At 47.3% G+C, this 17,297-nt stretch overlaps 1 protein-coding gene across 2 annotated transcripts; it reads right to left on the minus strand.

The window, feature by feature from the left end:
- Positions 1-4,294: 4,294 nt before the first annotated feature.
- LOC128081151 (perilipin-3-like) lies at positions 4,295-9,160 on the minus strand. 2 transcript variants are annotated; one of them, XM_052684147.1, is made up of 8 exons: positions 9,056-9,160; positions 8,370-8,446; positions 7,503-7,698; positions 6,616-6,698; positions 6,177-6,435; positions 5,805-6,004; positions 5,536-5,667; positions 4,295-5,417 (listed from the first exon to the last, which is right to left on the minus strand). In XM_052684147.1, exons 1-8 carry the CDS (start codon positions 9,114-9,116, stop codon positions 5,058-5,060), a joined length of 1,368 nt encoding a protein of 455 aa, XP_052540107.1. In that variant the 5' UTR covers positions 9,117-9,160; the 3' UTR covers positions 4,295-5,057. The 2 variants fall into 2 exon arrangements, with proteins under 2 accessions (XP_052540107.1, XP_052540105.1); XM_052684145.1 differs by having other exon boundaries at positions 9,032-9,154.
- Between the last annotated feature and the right edge of the window lie 8,137 nt (positions 9,161-17,297).

Genomic DNA, 17,297 nt, shown 5'->3' on the forward strand with positions numbered 1-17,297 from the left:
CTTGTATCTGCAGCTGTAATTACCCAGTGAAGGCAGCTGGATAGACATGACATTTATGGTGACCTTCAGCTTGCAGCTGCAGTAACCATCCCATGGGAAGGGTGCAGCAAAGGCACCAACAGATGTGCTCTGGGGCTGGAGCAGTGCTTCAGCAAGCACAGCACGCGTGAGGGTGAACCTCTGGATTTCCCTGCCGCAGGTCTGTCCCTCCTGAGCACACCACCACCCCTTCCCCACGCTCAGTTCCCAGGCTTGTGCAGCCCACCCTGCACCTACATCATCCCCAGCCACCCCTCCTTCTGCCCAGTTCCTCCCCAGTTCTCAGCACCCTCTGCTTTGCCTGACCACTGCCTGAGCTGAACCCCTCTCCCTGTGAAGCACTCCTGCTTTTCTGCTCTGAAGTTTAAGGATGCTCCATCTATCCCTCCTTCCCAACATGCACTGAATTCTCACTATTAACCCCAACCCACTCTTCTTAATCCAGCCTCTCCTCTGCTCCTCACATCCCTCATGTTTTCCCATCCCAGCTCTCTCCTGTCTGAATCTCCATCCCCTTCCCACAGTTCCTTGCCCACACTTAACTTTCCCAGTTAATCCCCTCTTACACACCCAATGCCAACTTTCCTCCTCCCCCCATCCAAGGCAGTAGGAGGGGGGCACAGGGGCTGGGAGAGCTGAGCAGTACCATCCCATCTCCTGCCCACCAGCACTACAAGGAAAATAAGCAGCTGCAGGGCTCTTGGTGGGTCACCTCAAGCTGCCAATTTGCTGAACTCCAGAAGTATTTCTGCTCCAACTCAGCTCATCAAGGAGATGGTACTTCGGAGTATCAAAGGTGGAGTCTGCTCTTGGGTGCCCAAGAGTTGGGTACAAACAAATATTTGAAGCAATCCACAATGAAGAGAGGTGGAGAGGGCTTGCAGAGATGCCCATGGAAAGAGCTGAGCAGGAGCACAACCACCCATAGCAAGCTGCAGTTTACAAAGTGAGCTTAATGCAAATGGACAAAAAGTGAGGATCAGTCATCAGAATAGCTTGAAATCCAACTGTGTCAGCACTCACTCCATTAATTATCCTCCAGATCACCTCCCAGATCCACCGCTGGAGCATCTCACGTTGAATCTAAATAAATACGAGAATCAGAGGGAGGTGAGGAAGTCAATACTGCAAACCAACTCCTTCTGCAAATGGATTTTCATTACCATAGGGGCAGGCACTGGTGTCCAGAACGCACCACAGTGCAGGCAATTATATGCTGGCAGTGCTCTGTATTCACAGAAGCTGCTTTGCAGCAGTGAAGGGCAGCAGAGCTATCGATCAGGTCAGCTCCTGTCACTCTTAGAGGCACCAGGGGCTTTAACAAGGCACACGAAGGCAGTATTGGAATTGTCACAAGTACATGCTTGGTTTGTAAGCCAATTTGAAGCAGATTTATTGACTCCCTTCCTTGCCGTCCACAGGGGGTGGAGGACAGCAGAGCTGTCCAGCTCTAAGCCTCACCAGGAGCTGCCAGAAGAGACCCTGAGGAGGGATGGAGGAAGAGCTGAGTGCTGACTTCTGCAAAGATTTCAGGCAGAAAAGCACCCACGTGCTGCACATGGGAGCTCTGCAAAGTGCTGCCAAGAGCAGCTGTCCTTCTTCAGCTGCTCCTGTACCCATGTTGAGCAGGGCAGCACCCAACTCAGAGCACAGGGAATCCTCTCCACATTTCCCTCTCCCCAGCTCCTCTGATGCAAGCAAAGGAGATGTAATAGGAGAGAGAGAGGACAAGTGCAGATGGCTAGAAAGCAAGGAACCAAGCTACAGAACACAGTCTCTGCCTACATCATGCAGCAGCAGAGGAGTTCCCACCACCCAATTCTGCTCCAGCAGAGGCCAGGCACAGCACCATCATTTTCTAGCAGACGGCAAAAGCTTCATCCAGTTTCCACTGCAGATTAACTCCAGTCAGCTTTGGGGATCTTACATTTCTCCACATAGAAGCTTAAAGTCACATAAAAAAGGCAATTCAGAACACCTGTGAGGACCCCAGCTACACAAGCAGCCTTTCATGGCAGTCACAAACTTTAAAAAAAATATATACATGTATTATTTTACAGCAGGCAGTAAGTGGAGATATTGTGTAAAGGCTGTCAGTGTACTAATATGTACAGAAACATGGAAACGTAGAGTGGAATTAGGCTTTTTGCAAGCAACTAGAGGGCTTTTGCCTTTCAGCACTTGCTACTATTTCTGGTTTCCCAATCTATTGCCTTCCCAACAAAGCTGCTTGGGAAACCCTCCATCAGCAGTTTCCCTTGCCAGGTAGAGGTCACAGCAGCATGTTGGCTAATGCCTCCTAACTCAACCTGGGGAAGATGACAGCACATTCACTGACCTGGAAGTCAGGCATCAAACAATGAAGGGACAACAGCAGGGACTGAATAGAAAGAGGCACAAGTGCATGAATGTGAGCGGAGAATTAAATAATTAATATGCTAAGCAAACTCCTAGAGGGAAATGAGGTGGCATCTAGCAAGAGGGGAACAAGGAGCAGGTGCCCCTGTGATTGCATTTAAAATTCAAATCTGCCTGCAACTGAGCTGTCATACATGGCCACAGCCTAAGCAGGCATGAACAGCAGTAGAGGAGGGTAAGACAATCACTTGGGCTATCATTATCTGAATCAAGGAATACCACATAGTTTCCAAGGGCTACTGAGAGCCAGAAAAGACATCTCAAGGCATGCTTTCCCTACTTGTCTAGGCTTGTCAGATTACTAACATTTCTTACTCCTACCCAAAGTGAAGAAAAGTAAGCAGAGACAAACTGGTCTGGACAGAACTGAGAATGTTCTGGTTACTCTCAGAGCTCAGAAGAGTTTACACTTCAACCATTTGCAGGAAATCCATTCATTTGTTGCTACCCAGCAGCCACAGGCCCTCAAAATACAGTCAGAGGACTTCTCACCATTCAGACAAACCCCTGGCTAGTAGAAAGTAGAATTATAGAACTCCAAAATAAGTCACGAGTTGGTTTTCTTTTTAGCCCTTGAATTTTGAACAGTTAGTACATTTAAGACATGCCTGATATTTTTCTGGAACCTGCTGGAGGGAAGGAGTTGCTCTACTGAGCCCAGAGAGGACAGATCCTGACACTCACAGTCCTGAGCAGCCTAATGGCCCATAGCTTTCCCTTATGAACCAAAACACTTGGAAGCAACTTTTCAGGAGAACATCTGAGTGATTTCCCTCCTCCTCCCACTGCACACCAGGTTCCCGAGGCAAGAGCTGTCAATAGTGACTGCAGGAAGTGGATTTAAGCAGTAAGCAAGGCTATGCCCCAGCAATCCATAAGCAGAACACGCATGATTTGCTAGGGCAAGCACTAAATTAATATAGATTTGATCTGCTGCACTGATAAATTAATGCGGAGTACAAAAGTCATTTACTTTCCTCCTGGTAAGTTTAGCACCTAGGTAGTTGGTAGTTGGACACAGCTTTGATACTGAAGGAGACAACATGCATCCTACCAAGCATCAGGGCTAGCTCTTGGTACTACCTGCAGTCAGCACCCCCTTCCCTCCCTACAAGTGTAGCTGTAATTACATTACACAGTCTGAGCATGCCTTTCCCAGAGCTCCTCACCAGAGAGGAACCAAACAGCAGTAATCAAAGAACACGCATTGGAGAGATGATACTGCAGTTCCTCTGACTGCAGCATAGCTTGGCCTGTCACAATGGGCTTACCCTTCTGCTTTCAGCATGAACCAGTTGGTATTTAAGGAGCACAGAATTGAGTACAAGAAGTAACAAGTGGAGCTGCCTGTTCCAGAGGCTTTTGGAAGATCAACTTCAATGACGTTACTGTCCAGCAAGTCTGAAAGCAGTGTGTTCTTCTCACTCTTTGAAAGAGAGTCATGTATATACATGGTGTGCAGAGAGCTCCTAGCTCCACTGCAGCATCTCTTGGCCAGAACAGGTCAGAACTGGCAGGACCAGCACCAGTAAGGTTCTCACAGGTTCTGCCCCTATGGACTGGGCACCTGGAGATCCATGTCTGAGAAGCCACTGAATGCCTGCCTATTGATGTCCTTCTGAGAAGTCACTGCAACCCACTATCCTGCTGCAGGCTGGGATATGCTCACCACATAGCAGCAGATCAAAGGTTTTAAACTCAATTACTTCATGCCCACCATGGCCAAGACAGCCTCCAATCACCACATCGCCCACAGGAGTCTTTCTTTTTAAAAGCAAAATATCTAGAAGCACCATTCCTTGTCATTACCCATAGTATGTGTAGCAAGAACTTACTGTCATCAAGGTGTTTTAGAAGTCTCCTGCACCTGCCTCTATCAGCTGTGTGGTGTTCACAGTTAATGTCTAGCAAGCTGAAGCCACCATAAGGACAAGCCACCTACTCTCTTGGTTCTTTACAGAATAAATGATCCATGTAATCCATCTGGAAGCACAGCCTACAAGGCTGAACACCACTGCTTAAAGGTTTTGAAGCAAGTTCACTGAACCCAGACCTGTCCCCTCCAATTAAATTAAAGCAGCAAAGCAGTCCTGTTTTAGCTGCACACAAATTCTTGAAGGAGAGAAAAGTAGATCACATTTGATGAGCAATACTCACTCTTGCAGGGTCTCATCATAAGATAAGAGATACTGTATGAGTTTCTGCTTGTGACAGTTTTATTTTAAGCAGGGTACTGAGTACAAGCATTTTCTAGGAGGAATTCTTTAAATTGCATACCATCTGAAAGATGCAATTATTGCTTTGCATATAGGCACCATCTGGATACACTGATGGAGACATACCATGAACAGCTTCCAAGGGAGGCGAGAGCATTGGAGATCTTTAGGTCTATACTTCCAGCCTTGGGCTCCACATAGTGACATTGCTAATTCCACCACCTCCCTTTGAAGCTGCTAAAGGCTTACTCTCACTAGTGTTAAAAAAAAAAAAAATAAAAAAAAATCCAAAGTGTGTCAACCCCACTTTCAGCTAGAAAGTTGAGTACGTAAGGCCAAGACCAAGTGCTAGGCAACAGCCAGGCCTGTGGAGCTTCAAGGTTCTCAGCAGCTTATGCTCACTTCTTTCTCCTGCAAGGCTTCCTCCTCCTTCCTAGGGGAGAATGGTCCCACCAGCCAGGACAGAGGCTTGTTGTCCGACAGGTAGTCCAGCAACTCCTCCATGTATTCATAGATTACAGCCAGTTTCTCTTTACTATGGCCCAAGACGGTGCTGGACAAGTCCTGGAGGGAATTTGCTGCCAAGAAGACAGCATGAAGCTCCTCTATGGTATTAAAAGAGCGTTTCAATCTATCCTGAAGGCTTGAGGGAAGGCCTTGGATTGCAGACACAACTTTAGAGCAGGTGATTTGCAGCTGTTGTGTGATGCTTTTTGCCAGGAGTAGGGCCAGAGACTCCATCTCCTAAGACAGGAAGATGATGAGAAGCGTTACTTCAAGAGAAAAAGAAAAAATATATATGAAGAAAAAAATAAACAAGGAGATGCCCAGAACCCTTTTGCTTTCCTTCCCAGGTAGATACCTCTGACTTTGCAAAGCTGTTATCTCCACTCTCATCAGGAAGCTTCCTAGTATAGTCCACCCACATCAGGCACAATTGCTCTTGCAACTCCTCCTGAAGCTTTTCATTAAATTCTTGCTTGAACACCTCAATCTGAGGGAGGTAAGGAAAGGTGCCAAGATAGGTCAGCTGGTAATCAACACAGGTTCTTATCAAAGCAACAAAGATGAGGCCAAGCCAAACTTTTGGTCAACTCCTGCCCTCCAGCAGGAACACCAAGCTCTACCTACCAGCTCAATGATGCTGTGAAGCTGTCCAAGGGCCTCCCGCAAGCCCTGCCAGATCTGCTTAACTTTATCCTTTGAGTGCAGGTAGGCAAGCTGGAGAAGTTCATCAGAGAGAGACCCCAACCGCACAAAATAACTCCTCTTCTGCTGCTGCAGCTCCACAGACATTATATCTGCACCCTCCCCAGATGCTGCAAGTTTGGCTGAGGAAAGAGACAGTAAACCAATGGTTTTTGCCAAGCAGAGCCAAGATTTGTCAGGAGCCAAGTTGTCTCCCACATGGCACTTCCCACTGCCCCAGTCCACACCAGCAGAGCAAGAAACAGTGCCAGCTGTCCCCCATTTTATGATCCTCTTACACACGTAGTGCCTGACCTAGTTCTTCATTTCCCATGGGGAAAGAGTCATCTTCTCCTGTTCTCCCCAGCACAGCTTCTGCTCTGCTTACAGCCATCTGGCCCACTCTGAAGTCCTTAACCATCCCCACGCTGCTGGTCACTGCAGATCTGGCAGCCCCCACACCACTGTGAAGGGCCTCCTTTGTTGCATCTACCACCTCTGCCACTCTGCTGCTCATAACATCCTTTGCATCAGCCACTGTGGATGACACCAGCTCTTTTGTTTCAGAGATAACCTGTTGAAGAGAAATGTCAGGAAGGAGAGTGGGTCATATAATGCACTGAAAGTACTCTGTGCACTACCTGCTCCTGTAAGAGCTTGCACTGTTCCTCTGGGGGCTTTTCATTCCTCGAGAGCCTACGTTACTCCCAAAGTAAGAAAACCTCCAAGGAACAGGGCAGCCTTTATTTCCCACCTGATCCACTGGCTTTTGAAGAATTGGAAGCTTCTCCCCTAGTTTATCCAAACTCCTAGAGGCACAGTCGTTTGCTGCAGCCACTGTTAAGAAAAAGAAAGAAATTCAAGCTTATTTTTCCTAACGCTCAGGAATATAAGAGATCAAGTATGTTGTTCTGCAGGGAGCCCAGGTGAAGGTCTCCATCCAGGCCAGGTGTGCTCTGCTGCAAGCTGAATTCATAGAGCAGTTTGCCTTCATCACCATGTAGACCTGTTTACTTTGACTGCAGCAAGCTTTAACAGACACAGCCATCTACGTGGTGCCCCTACCCAGGTTTCTTGATGAAACAGTTGGACAGCCATCCTTTCTGCCCAAACATCCATATAACCATATAATATAACCGTTACGTAATCCGTACAACGAGGATCCAGGATCAAGTAGTTACCAACAAGAGAGATGCCTACTCTGGACTCTATCTGAACCTAGGCCAGTCACACATTCTACCAGACACTTCACATCAGTAATTAACCCCTCTTCTATGCAGGGGTTTAGAGCTTCTTCACGGAAGACAACCATCCATGTAATTAAGGATCATAGCAAACAAGGCCAGTAGATGTGGCAGCCCAAGAGCAGGCTTTTTCCTTCAGCAATTATTAACTGGCAAGAACTAAACTATGAGCAATTATAACTAAAGGCGCTGGACCTGGCAAGATCATTCTTCAAGTAACCAACATCAATAAAGTCCATCCCAGTCCTTCTCAGAGCATCCCTTTGTCACATTACTTGGATTAGGACTCAGTTTTTCTGCCTCATGCACAGTGGTTATTTTAGTACAGTAACTGTGCATTTCCACACTCCAGTTCCCTTCAGAGGGACATGAGGCCACCCCTTCCACAGGGAATTACCTTGAGGCTCCAGGGTAACCAGTAGTGGCTGCACACAGCTGGCTGTGGCTTCAGTCATGCTCTTCACTCCTTTCTCTGCTGTGTCACACACTGTTCTGATGTAGGGGTGGCTCTCCTTCATGGAGGCATAAACCGTAGAAACCATGTCACAGGCAGAGCTGATCAGTGCCAGGTTAGCCAACTGATTTACTGTATCCTAAGTGGGGGGGAAAAAAAGGCCATTAAGCATGAAAACACAACATTGAGCTTTCAATGTTCTGACAAAGCTTCTTCCCAGATATCTTTTTGAAACACCTAGCTGTGAAACCAAGGCTTGCTTCACTTGGACTTGCTTTGAAGACTGCAGGCAAGTTAAAAACAGCTGTGGAGCACTGGCACTTACTGTGGGTCAATCCTAAGATGTCTTCCTGCAGTGCAATGCTACTCAAGAAGGCTGTTTTTGTAGAAAACCTCCACACTTTTAGATACATATCTAGCTCCTGTTCACTTTGTACAGCTATTTAACAAGACAGTACCCCTGCAAAAGCCTCACAGGGCAGATCAGGCTGGCTATAAGCAGACAGGCTGTACACTGATCAGAAGAAACACAGCAAATACAACAGGCTTCAGAGCTGCAGAAACATGGGAGCCTTTCCTCAGAGCTTTGCACACAGCAAACCAGGCCTACAGCTACAGGTTTGGAGCTACCTCCCTCCTAGCCAAGAACAAGGTTACTCTACTTAGCTAACTGAAAGGTTCCCTGCTGGCCCCGTAGGTCACCTGTGGCTGTGACATCACCTCTACTTCCAGTGAAGCTACAGGGCAGGGCCCAAGAGAAGATGTGCACAGCAGAGATGCAATCCACCACACCTTACACAGAGCACCCACCTGCTGCTCCTCTTCCTTCACCCCTGGGGAGCTCTTAGCACCTTTTTCTTTGTCAGGTGTAGCAGAGGCCATTGTAGCTGCAACACAAGCAGTGCAATGGTTTAGAAACTAGACCAAGCAGCTAGAGAGCATCCCTTTCTTGGAGAATACATCTTTCTGATACGACTAGGGGCTATTCTTTAACCCCTATTAAGAAATTAAGGTCAGACCCTTAAATGGGTCCCCTCCACTTACAAAGAAGAGGGATCTGAGGAACTCACAAGCCACCCAGCATTCAGGTTTCACCTTGTTTACATCAAGGAAATAAGGGCAGTCTTTTCTCACTCTAGAGACCTCTTGTCAGACAAGCGATATTGATAGCAAGCACTACGTTCAGTAGAGACAGCTGGTGCCTCTTTCCTCCTCACCAAGGCTTAGAAAAGCTCTGGTATGAGAGGAGATAATAACAGCAGAATTAGGGGGCAGACACTCAAAGCTCTGCATTATTGCCATGAGTACCCAGTCCTACCTACCTGCTCACTTAAAATAAATAAAATAAAAGCACTAACCTTTCACCAGGATCACACGCATAGAAAACACCCACTATTTTCACTCTGTGATTAAATGAGGTACAACACATTCCCATTACAAACTAGGCCCTCACAAAACAATCACTGCCTTACCTCCCCTCCTAGAGAGGACAGTACCTGTTTTCCTATGTTGGAGACAAGCAGCTATCCAGCAAAAAGAAATCACACAGCACACCATGCTGCTATCACAGCTCTCTGCCTTTTTGTACCAGATGGAGAAGTGGTCTGGGGAGGCACCCTGAGTGACTGACAGCTCTGACCAGCAGCACGAAGGACCCAGCCCCTTGCCTAGGAGAGGTGGAAAGGGGCAGTGGTGGGTCCTGCTGTGACTCGTTAATTACTCTGTAATCAGGCAGGTACACTTTGCACTCTGCAAACTCCTTTCAGAGGCTCTTGCAAAGGAAGAGAAGCAGCACTGGCAGAGCCTATGCAAACTTTGAGATCTTGCATGAGTTCACAGGCACAGACTGGAAATGTCAATTTGTCTTTATAGAATGATAGAAAATCGAATATCCTGTGTTGGCAGGAACCCACAGAAATCACTGAATCCAATTCCACACAGCACCACCCAAACCCAAACCCTACATCTGAGAGCACTGTTCCAACAGTCTTTGAGCTTCAGCAGCTCAGGGCTGTGCCTGCTGCCCTGGGCAGCCTGTTCCACGGTCCTGGGGTGCAGATGGCCTTGCTGGCTTTGCACAGCACTCCTGGCTCAGGTTCAACATGTCCTTAACCAGAATCCCCAGGTCTCCTTCCACAGGGCTGCCCTCCAGCCCCTCGTGCCCCAAACTGTGCTTCTGAAATTTCAGGCAGTTGGTGATTGCCCTCTCATTTGTCAAGAGCTCTGTGCAAGGCCTCTCTACCTCCAAAGGAGTCAGCAGCTCCTCCCAGTTTAACATCATCCACAGGATCAGAGCTGATGTGATTTTGTGTTGCTTGAGGAGAACATGTAAAGCATTTGTGTTACAGCCTGCATCCAGCACCTCAGCCCCTCAAATTGTCCCTGTCACCACCAAAACAGCTCTGAATAGATGGCACCAGTGTAGCATTAATGTGGAGCAGCTGTCCTGCTAGCTACAAAGGAGCATAGATCTGGTGACAGAGCAGGCAGGGCTGGCACCCTTAAACACACACACAATTACCTTCCTCCTTCCCAGTATTCATGAGCTTACTTCCATCCAGCATTCGTCAGCATGGCACAGAAGCTACAGAGCCCATTCCCTCATGCAGGGAGCTCTCTGTTCCCCATGCCCACAGCAGAGCAGATGTCTCAAGGCAGCCTGGGCCCCTCAGCAGCCCTCACAATCCCTGTTCCCATGTGTGCAATGGAGGACAAAGCACAGGCTCTCAAGAGTTCCTCTAGAGCCACAGCCAGGGCTTTACAGCCTTCATGTTTGCTCTGTGCACCCTGCAGGAGCCGTTCCTGGTGCTGGGAGCCAACCTTGGTGATCTGGATGCTGTGAGAAAGGTCCCTGCAGTCATATTCACTGTTTTGAAGTTTCTACCCTTGTACAACACTCTGATGGAAACAGGAGCAAAGCAGCCCAGCACAGTGTGGCTGCACACGGTTGCTGTGTGCTGCTGGTTACAAGCCATGGCTACTTGCAACAGGAGCAAAGCAGGACTCACAGATAATACCATTGGTGAGCTGTAAGACTTGGGGTCTTTTAAGGATTTCTTCACTTCCACCCAACCCTGCCAGAGGTGCCGCTGCCCTCTGTAGCTCTGCTGCATGTGTTTCTGTACCACTTATCTACAGATCTCCTTACATCTCTGGGTGGGGAAGATTATCAGAAATTAACTGCTGTGGTGATGGACTCTAAGTACCATAGATCCTAATTTTACACTAAGTACAAGGCACTGTAACTGCAGTTTCTCAAGTTAATTGGCAAACTCAGTGTTAGAAAAAGGAAAAGCCTCCTTGAAGAAGGAGCAGTGTTTGCACCATTTGCCTTGCAGCCTATTTTTCACTTTGTGTTTTGGGCTGAGACAGCAGCGTCATAAATGAATCATCTGCCTGCACAAGGACTTGAAGGACTCGGCCACAGACACCGTGTGTGCAGCAGAGGCTTTATACCAACAGGAGAGCCCAGGCTGGGTTTTGTAGTGCTGAACTGACAAGTGAGTTGAGTAGGTCCTGCACTTGACAGAATTGACTTTAAGGCTTAGGATGATCAGACTCATAATGAAGCTTTATTCCCTCGTGTAAAAACAGAAAGGCCTTTGATGTCTTGAGCTGCTCATGTAGCCTTCTCTGCCTGGATTTCTGAGGATGTTTATAGGAGAAACTGCATTTTGAACCCTACAGTCGTGGAATCGTAGAATGGCTTGTGTTGGAAGGGGCCTCAGAGATCGTCTGGCTCCAGCCCCACTGCTCTCTGGGCAGCCTGGTCTGCTGGTTGGTGACCCTGCACACAGCAGGGGGGGGTTGAAACTAGATGATCGTTGTGGTCCTTTTCAACCCAGGCCATTCTATGATTTATGATTCTATGCTGTGGATAGGGTTACCAGCCACTAAATCAGGCACCAGATCAGGTTGCCCAGTGCTCCATCCAGCCAGGCCTTGAGCACCTTCAGGGATGGGTGTCACGGAGTTGACCAGATCAATTTATGTCCGTGACAGGGGCGGCAGGCCTCTGCCCTCCCCCCCCCACCCCGGTCCCACAAAAAATGGGAAGGAAGGAAGGGAGGAAAAGAGCAGCGGCAACAATCTATGGAGGAAAAACTTATTTTACTATAATATTGGAATACAAAATAACACAATATATACAATTTAATTGAAATTGAGATGAATAAATCAGACAAGATGAGAGAGAGAGTTCCCGGGACCGATTCAAACCTGAAAAGCTTGGAACGGCTAGGAAAGCACCCTCCAGCACCCACTGCCAAGCAGCAAGAGAGCGCCCCCCCCCACCCGGAAGGGCCAGATCCCGTGACTGCTGTAATGTACAGGGATAGGTAGCTGGGATTGGGGCAGTGACACTTTAATGGCCCGTACACTACATGATGTTTTGATGTGGAATACTGAAATCCAAAAACAAGAAAAGCAAAAAACAAAAACATAAAACCATGACAATGGGGCATCCAAAGATTGGGCAAAAAATGGATGCTGCCTCTGCTTCCAACTGTACCCCAAAAGATGAGCACACCAAGAGCCTTCAGAGAGCCCCAGGCTGCCTGTGGAGGAGGGAAGCTCCTGCTGTCCCATGCCTACCAGTGCACTGAGACAGTGAAGGATGGATCCTGTAGCCCTACAGAAAAAAAAGAAAACGTTAATGTTTCTGTACTTGTGCTGAGCTTGAGCTGCCAGGCAATAGAAAGTCAAGCATTTGAACTCCCTTTGGCTTCTGTTGGAGGAGAGAAGCACTGATTACAGAGGGGCAGGTGCATCAACTCAACTCAGTCCCAGAACCCCTGCAGAAAAACCTTCAAAACCACACTGGCTTCCAAGGAACTGCTCCTGTCCCCTCTGACACCCTCTCTTTACTATTTAGCTCAACAAGAAAACTAGCTGTTTTGCTAAGCCCCGTAAAAAAACAGTCCTACAGAGGCAGAAAGCAGCAAGCAATTTCATGTTACATGTCTGCTGCTGGTAAGACCAAAAGGCATGTCCTTGTGCTCTGCGTCACAGGGTGAACAGAGTCTCTCTGCCTGGAAACTGCTGCTCAGATGCTATGCAGTATTGGCTGAGGCTTTCTTTTTCAGGAAGATGTAGTGAGGGTGATAGCTGCCTGTGTGCTGCAGAGTTTAGCATAATTGCTGTGCAGCCTGGTTCCAGCAGCTGGGTAGTTATGGTGATAACTGCCCCCTGCTGCCTTGGCCAAAGCTGCAGTGCACCTGTGTCTGTACAAAAGATGAGCAGTCAAAATCAGAAATCAGAGGGGGACACGAGGAAGCTGGCATTGGCTATTCCTTTTGCTCAGGCAGCAGAATGAATGCTGAGTGACCTGGAAAGCTGGTGGTGGTGAACTGGAGAACTTTTTGCTGCTTGGCCCGGATGGTCAAGGCTGAAATCTGTTGTTGTTTTTATTTTTTCCTTTTCCTGGTTCTACTCATCTAAACCACACTGGGCAAAGAAATGGAAAAGGTTTGTCTGTATGTTTCAGCAGTGGTGACAGGGACAGTGAGTCATCCACTGGTGCAGATTTTTATGAGCACAGCATGCAGGCTTGGGAATTTGCTTTATCAAATAGTGTTATCTTTGTATCTTGTTATAATATCCATAGAAAGAAATAGGAGGCATTACTTTTGAAGTGACCAATAGCATATGCACTGGTTACAAATGAATCCAGCCAGCCAGCACCAGTTTCCAAGTCCCTGGCTTTGCTTCCCTCCAGGAGGAAGAGGCATGCTGTGCCTGTGATGCAGGGATGTGCTTCTGCTGATGCTCAATTCAAGCACTTGAGCAGAGCTGTCAGGAGGACAGGTTGAACTCTTCTGCCCATTAAATCTCACTCCTTCTGCTGGACCCTGTGTGAGCTGCAGGAAATGACAGCCTGGCCCCGAGGAAGTGCCATCAGCTGCCTTCCACCACCATCCCTTGTAACTGGACTGGGATTGTCAGGCAGGCTGGGATTCTGTGCAGTTCCAGGCTGAGGCAGGCAATGGGGTTACACCAACCCTCTAGCAGCATCCTCAGCTTGGAGACTATCACTCATCTAACTGTGCTTGGTTTCAATACTGGAAATAGATCTGGAGGACCTGCGAGATACGTGTGCACAGAGGGGGTTATTGCTCTTCTCTGATGTAAAGCAGGAGGTCTGGACATATGAAGCACATGTATTGTGCTGGCTTGTGTCACGCCTCCAGCAGGTAACTTGGGCCCAATATTTGAAGAGAACACCCACTGAACTGTCAGAAACACCTTTCAGAAATTTCATTTGAAGTCCCTCTCATGTAAAGAAACTGAAGCTTGAAATACGTACAGAGCACAAAAGAACAGGCACAAGCAGCAGATCTTAAAAATCAGTGCTTTAGGCAACCTCCTTAGCAGCCTGTTAGATGTTTTATAAGTGTCCTTCTCAGCTCCAGAAGAAATAATACTATTAATGATTGTGTCAGATACAAAATAATCTCACGGCCTTTTTTTCCTCTGTGAGCTTCTCACTTTCAGTAAATCATGTGCCCTTCTATGCAGCTGAAGGAATCCAAAACCCAGAGTACAGCCAGTTTGGTTGGGAAAAAAAAAAGTAGAAAGAGAGAAAGCACAACAGCAGGGACATCTTTTTTCTGCATTAGTTCCAGCCAATATCTTGTTTGCCTTAGCAAGTCAGGCACTTTCTGAGCTGTGATACCTTCTCATTAGCACAGCTGAGCGCTCCCTGCCGTCCCAGGAGGAGGTGTTAGACATAAGCATGGGAAGGCATAATAAGGGAATCAGCACATGCCCGTATGAGTCGCTGCTCTGCAAAGTGGGCTGGTGGCCCCAGGAGAGCTGGGGAGCAGCTCAACCCTGGCAAGGTGGGCTGTGAGGCCGTTGTGATGGCAGTGGAAGCAATGGCAAGATATTCCTTCAGGCAGAGAGGTGATTTGCACGTATGGTTCCGCAGTGAGCCGTGGGAGCTAATGAGCTCCTTCAGGTGGCCCTGCGCTCAGACAGTTGTCCTTATGGGCAGAGCTGAAAGGTCCACCAGGAAAAGCTTTCTTGCTGGTGGCTGCCGTGGAGATGGCATAGATGAAGCAGAGCAGGAAGGACACAAGGGCTTCTGTCTCCCACCCAACAACACACCGGTGAGAGGTTTCCTCTTTTGATTTTAAAGGGGAATTGACTACCATTATTTCCTCCTCTGCCTCAAAATCATGGTTTATTTCTAACAAAATCGTCGCAACCCAGGTTCAGACAATCTGAATGCTCAGAAAAGGCCTGCATGCACTCACTTTTCTAGATATATTTTGAACTCCCCGTTGAATTTTCGCAGCGGATGATGGGGAAAAGGTCCCAGAAATCACTATTTAAGAATAATAACAATAAAAAAAAAAAGCATTGAAATGAGCAGAGGAGAATGAACCTCCAGTGCTCAAAAATAAATAACTTACACTGCTAGATCAATCTTCCTACGTTGACAGCATACATTTACTTTCTTTGGTCTGAATAACAGAAAACACCGCTCCAGCCCCTTGCAATGAGCAGCTGAAGCCAACAGCTCTGCACCATGCCATCATCAAGGCATGGGCTTCATCCTCATGGCACTTGGGAAGGGTGACGGCCTCTCCCGCTCGTCCTCCCTTGCAGTTCTCCCCTCAGCACAGCACAGGTGTTGGTTTGGGCTGGGATGCTTGGAGCTCCTCCACCGGTGTTTGGGGCCCAGGAAGGACTCCCGCAGCGTGACATGAGCAGGAAGACAACTGCATGTCTCCCTTGACCACATGTGGTACCTGAGCAGCGGAGCTGATGGACAAGGTTTGCGTCTCACGACTGACTGCAGATCCTGGCTGAGCTTTGTCTTAAATTTATACACCCATAAAGGCGCTCTGTCTCCATCTGATCCTCTGGTGCCTGCTAGACTCTGAGCTCACGCAATGATCTCTCTCTCTGTGGGGATACTTAGGCTACATTTTTCTTCTTCAGTCACCTATTTTTTCACACTTTGTGGGAATGTAATTACCTTTGAAATCTCTTCCCTGCAATGTAAGATCTGATTGAAATTTAGCCAATGGATTCAGAAACTATTGTGTAGGGATAATTTAAAAACCCAAGGAGACAGTTACACTGCAATGTGAACTAATTCACAATCCATTTGAGTTTAATTTATCCATAGCACTTAGATATTTTTTTTTTTCCTATATGTTAAGTGATGTAATTTTGAGAAATTAATTCCAGGTCTGCATGTTCCCCCTTTTTCCTTTTTGCTGCCTGAGGTGTCTGGCAGCACCTGGAGCTGCTCCCCTAATTCGTGCCAGGGACCCACGATCTCTTCAGCACATCTGCAGAGGCAGAAAATGCAATTAAAATGAGGGGAAAAAAGGGTCAGAAAACAGAAAACACGTGGCTGACCAATTTGTGTGTGTGTGTGTGTGTGGATATTTAATCTCTTAATAGTTAATGCTGTATCTGAACTCCAATGCATAGGCATAGAGGTAAACGAGCAACACAAATGTAATGATCTTTTTCAGGACTTCTTCATCTTCCATGCAAGCTGTTTTCCCTGTTTTGTTTAAGGTTTGGGTCTCATCTTGCTGATTTGAGTCACATGAGTTGTGATAATCCCCCATGGGACCCCTGGTCACTTCAGTCACAGGCCCACGGGGTGGTGGGAGAAGCCCATCCTTCCCATCCATCCATCCATCCATCCATCCATCCATCCATCCATCCATCAATCCATCCATCCATCCATCCATCCATCCATCCATCAATCCATCCATCCATCCATCCATCCATCCATCCATCCATCCATCCATCACAGGATACAGGGTAGGAGCTTTTCTTTCTGATGGAAAAGCCTCCAGTAACTTCAAGCTGAAATTAATACAGATGCCAAGTTGAGGTCATTTGATGTTATCAACCATCCTGTATATTCTCCTTTTCAGAAAGCACCAGACCTTTAGTGTCTTTTTTCTACTGTCCCATTGACTGGTCCCAAACAGATGTCGTTTTTTTCGCATAGCATGGCTTCAGGCTTTCAAGAGAGAATGATGATGCAATATGCAGTCCTCAAGGTCTGGAAACTTCATTTCAGAGCGGAGCATCTGTGTCATACTTCTTGGCAGGAAGACTGCAGGGCCGGTGTTATAAACCATAGATGCTTTCTGAACGGAGGTTGTCTGCAGTCAGTTGAATTGTAGCTGCCAAACACGAATGCTGAGGCTTTGGACTATCACAGAGTACTTGCCACCAGTTGGGTGCAGTTGGTAGATTAATTTCACTGTGCTTTGATTTGCAGTTTAATGACATCAAGGTTAGAGTGGATTACAGCCATCTCATTTGGCCTCCAGCTTTAACTTCGGCACAGGGTGTTGTTCACTGCCTTTCACAAACATGTTAAGCACATCACTGGTATGCAAACAGCAGCTATGGGCCGTCCCAATTATCCTGCCTTTGAATTTCAGAACTAGGGGCCTCAGGGGCAAATAGTTTCTGCAAATAAACATCCAGCCTTATGTGGCTACGTGATGCCAGGCAATCAGGATTGCTCATAAAGGTGCACATACTGTGGGATGACACCGATGTAATCAAAAGCAACTTGACTGTAGCATCTACATATTGTTTTCCTCACCTGCCACCAGCTTTTTTTAAATTTTTATTATATTTTGGGATGTTAATAGTAAAGATGTTAGCGGAAAAACTTGTATCTTAAGGCCACGGTTCTTGTTGGTGAAAAATTTAACATGAGCCAGCACTGTGCACTTGCAGCCTGGATGG

This window comes from Tympanuchus pallidicinctus, unplaced genomic scaffold (genome assembly GCF_026119805.1).
Source record: "Tympanuchus pallidicinctus isolate F22 unplaced genomic scaffold, pur_lepc_1.0 scaffold20, whole genome shotgun sequence".
Classification (NCBI taxonomy): domain Eukaryota; kingdom Metazoa; phylum Chordata; class Aves; order Galliformes; family Phasianidae; genus Tympanuchus; species Tympanuchus pallidicinctus.

Bases quoted from the DNA above. Each gene is read 5' to 3' on its own strand.
- LOC128081151 (XM_052684145.1), bottom strand. From the start codon at position 9,116: ATGGTGTGCTGTGTGATTTCTTTTTGCTGGATAGCTGCTTGTCTCCAA. The intron at 6,699-7,502 runs GTAATTCCCTGT...TTTTCTTAACAG, and splicing joins GGTTACCCTGGAGCCTCAAG to TGGCTGCAGCAAACGACTGT. The intron at 5,418-5,535 runs GTATCTACCTGG...TTCCTGTCTTAG, and splicing joins ACAGCTTTGCAAAGTCAGAG to GAGATGGAGTCTCTGGCCCT.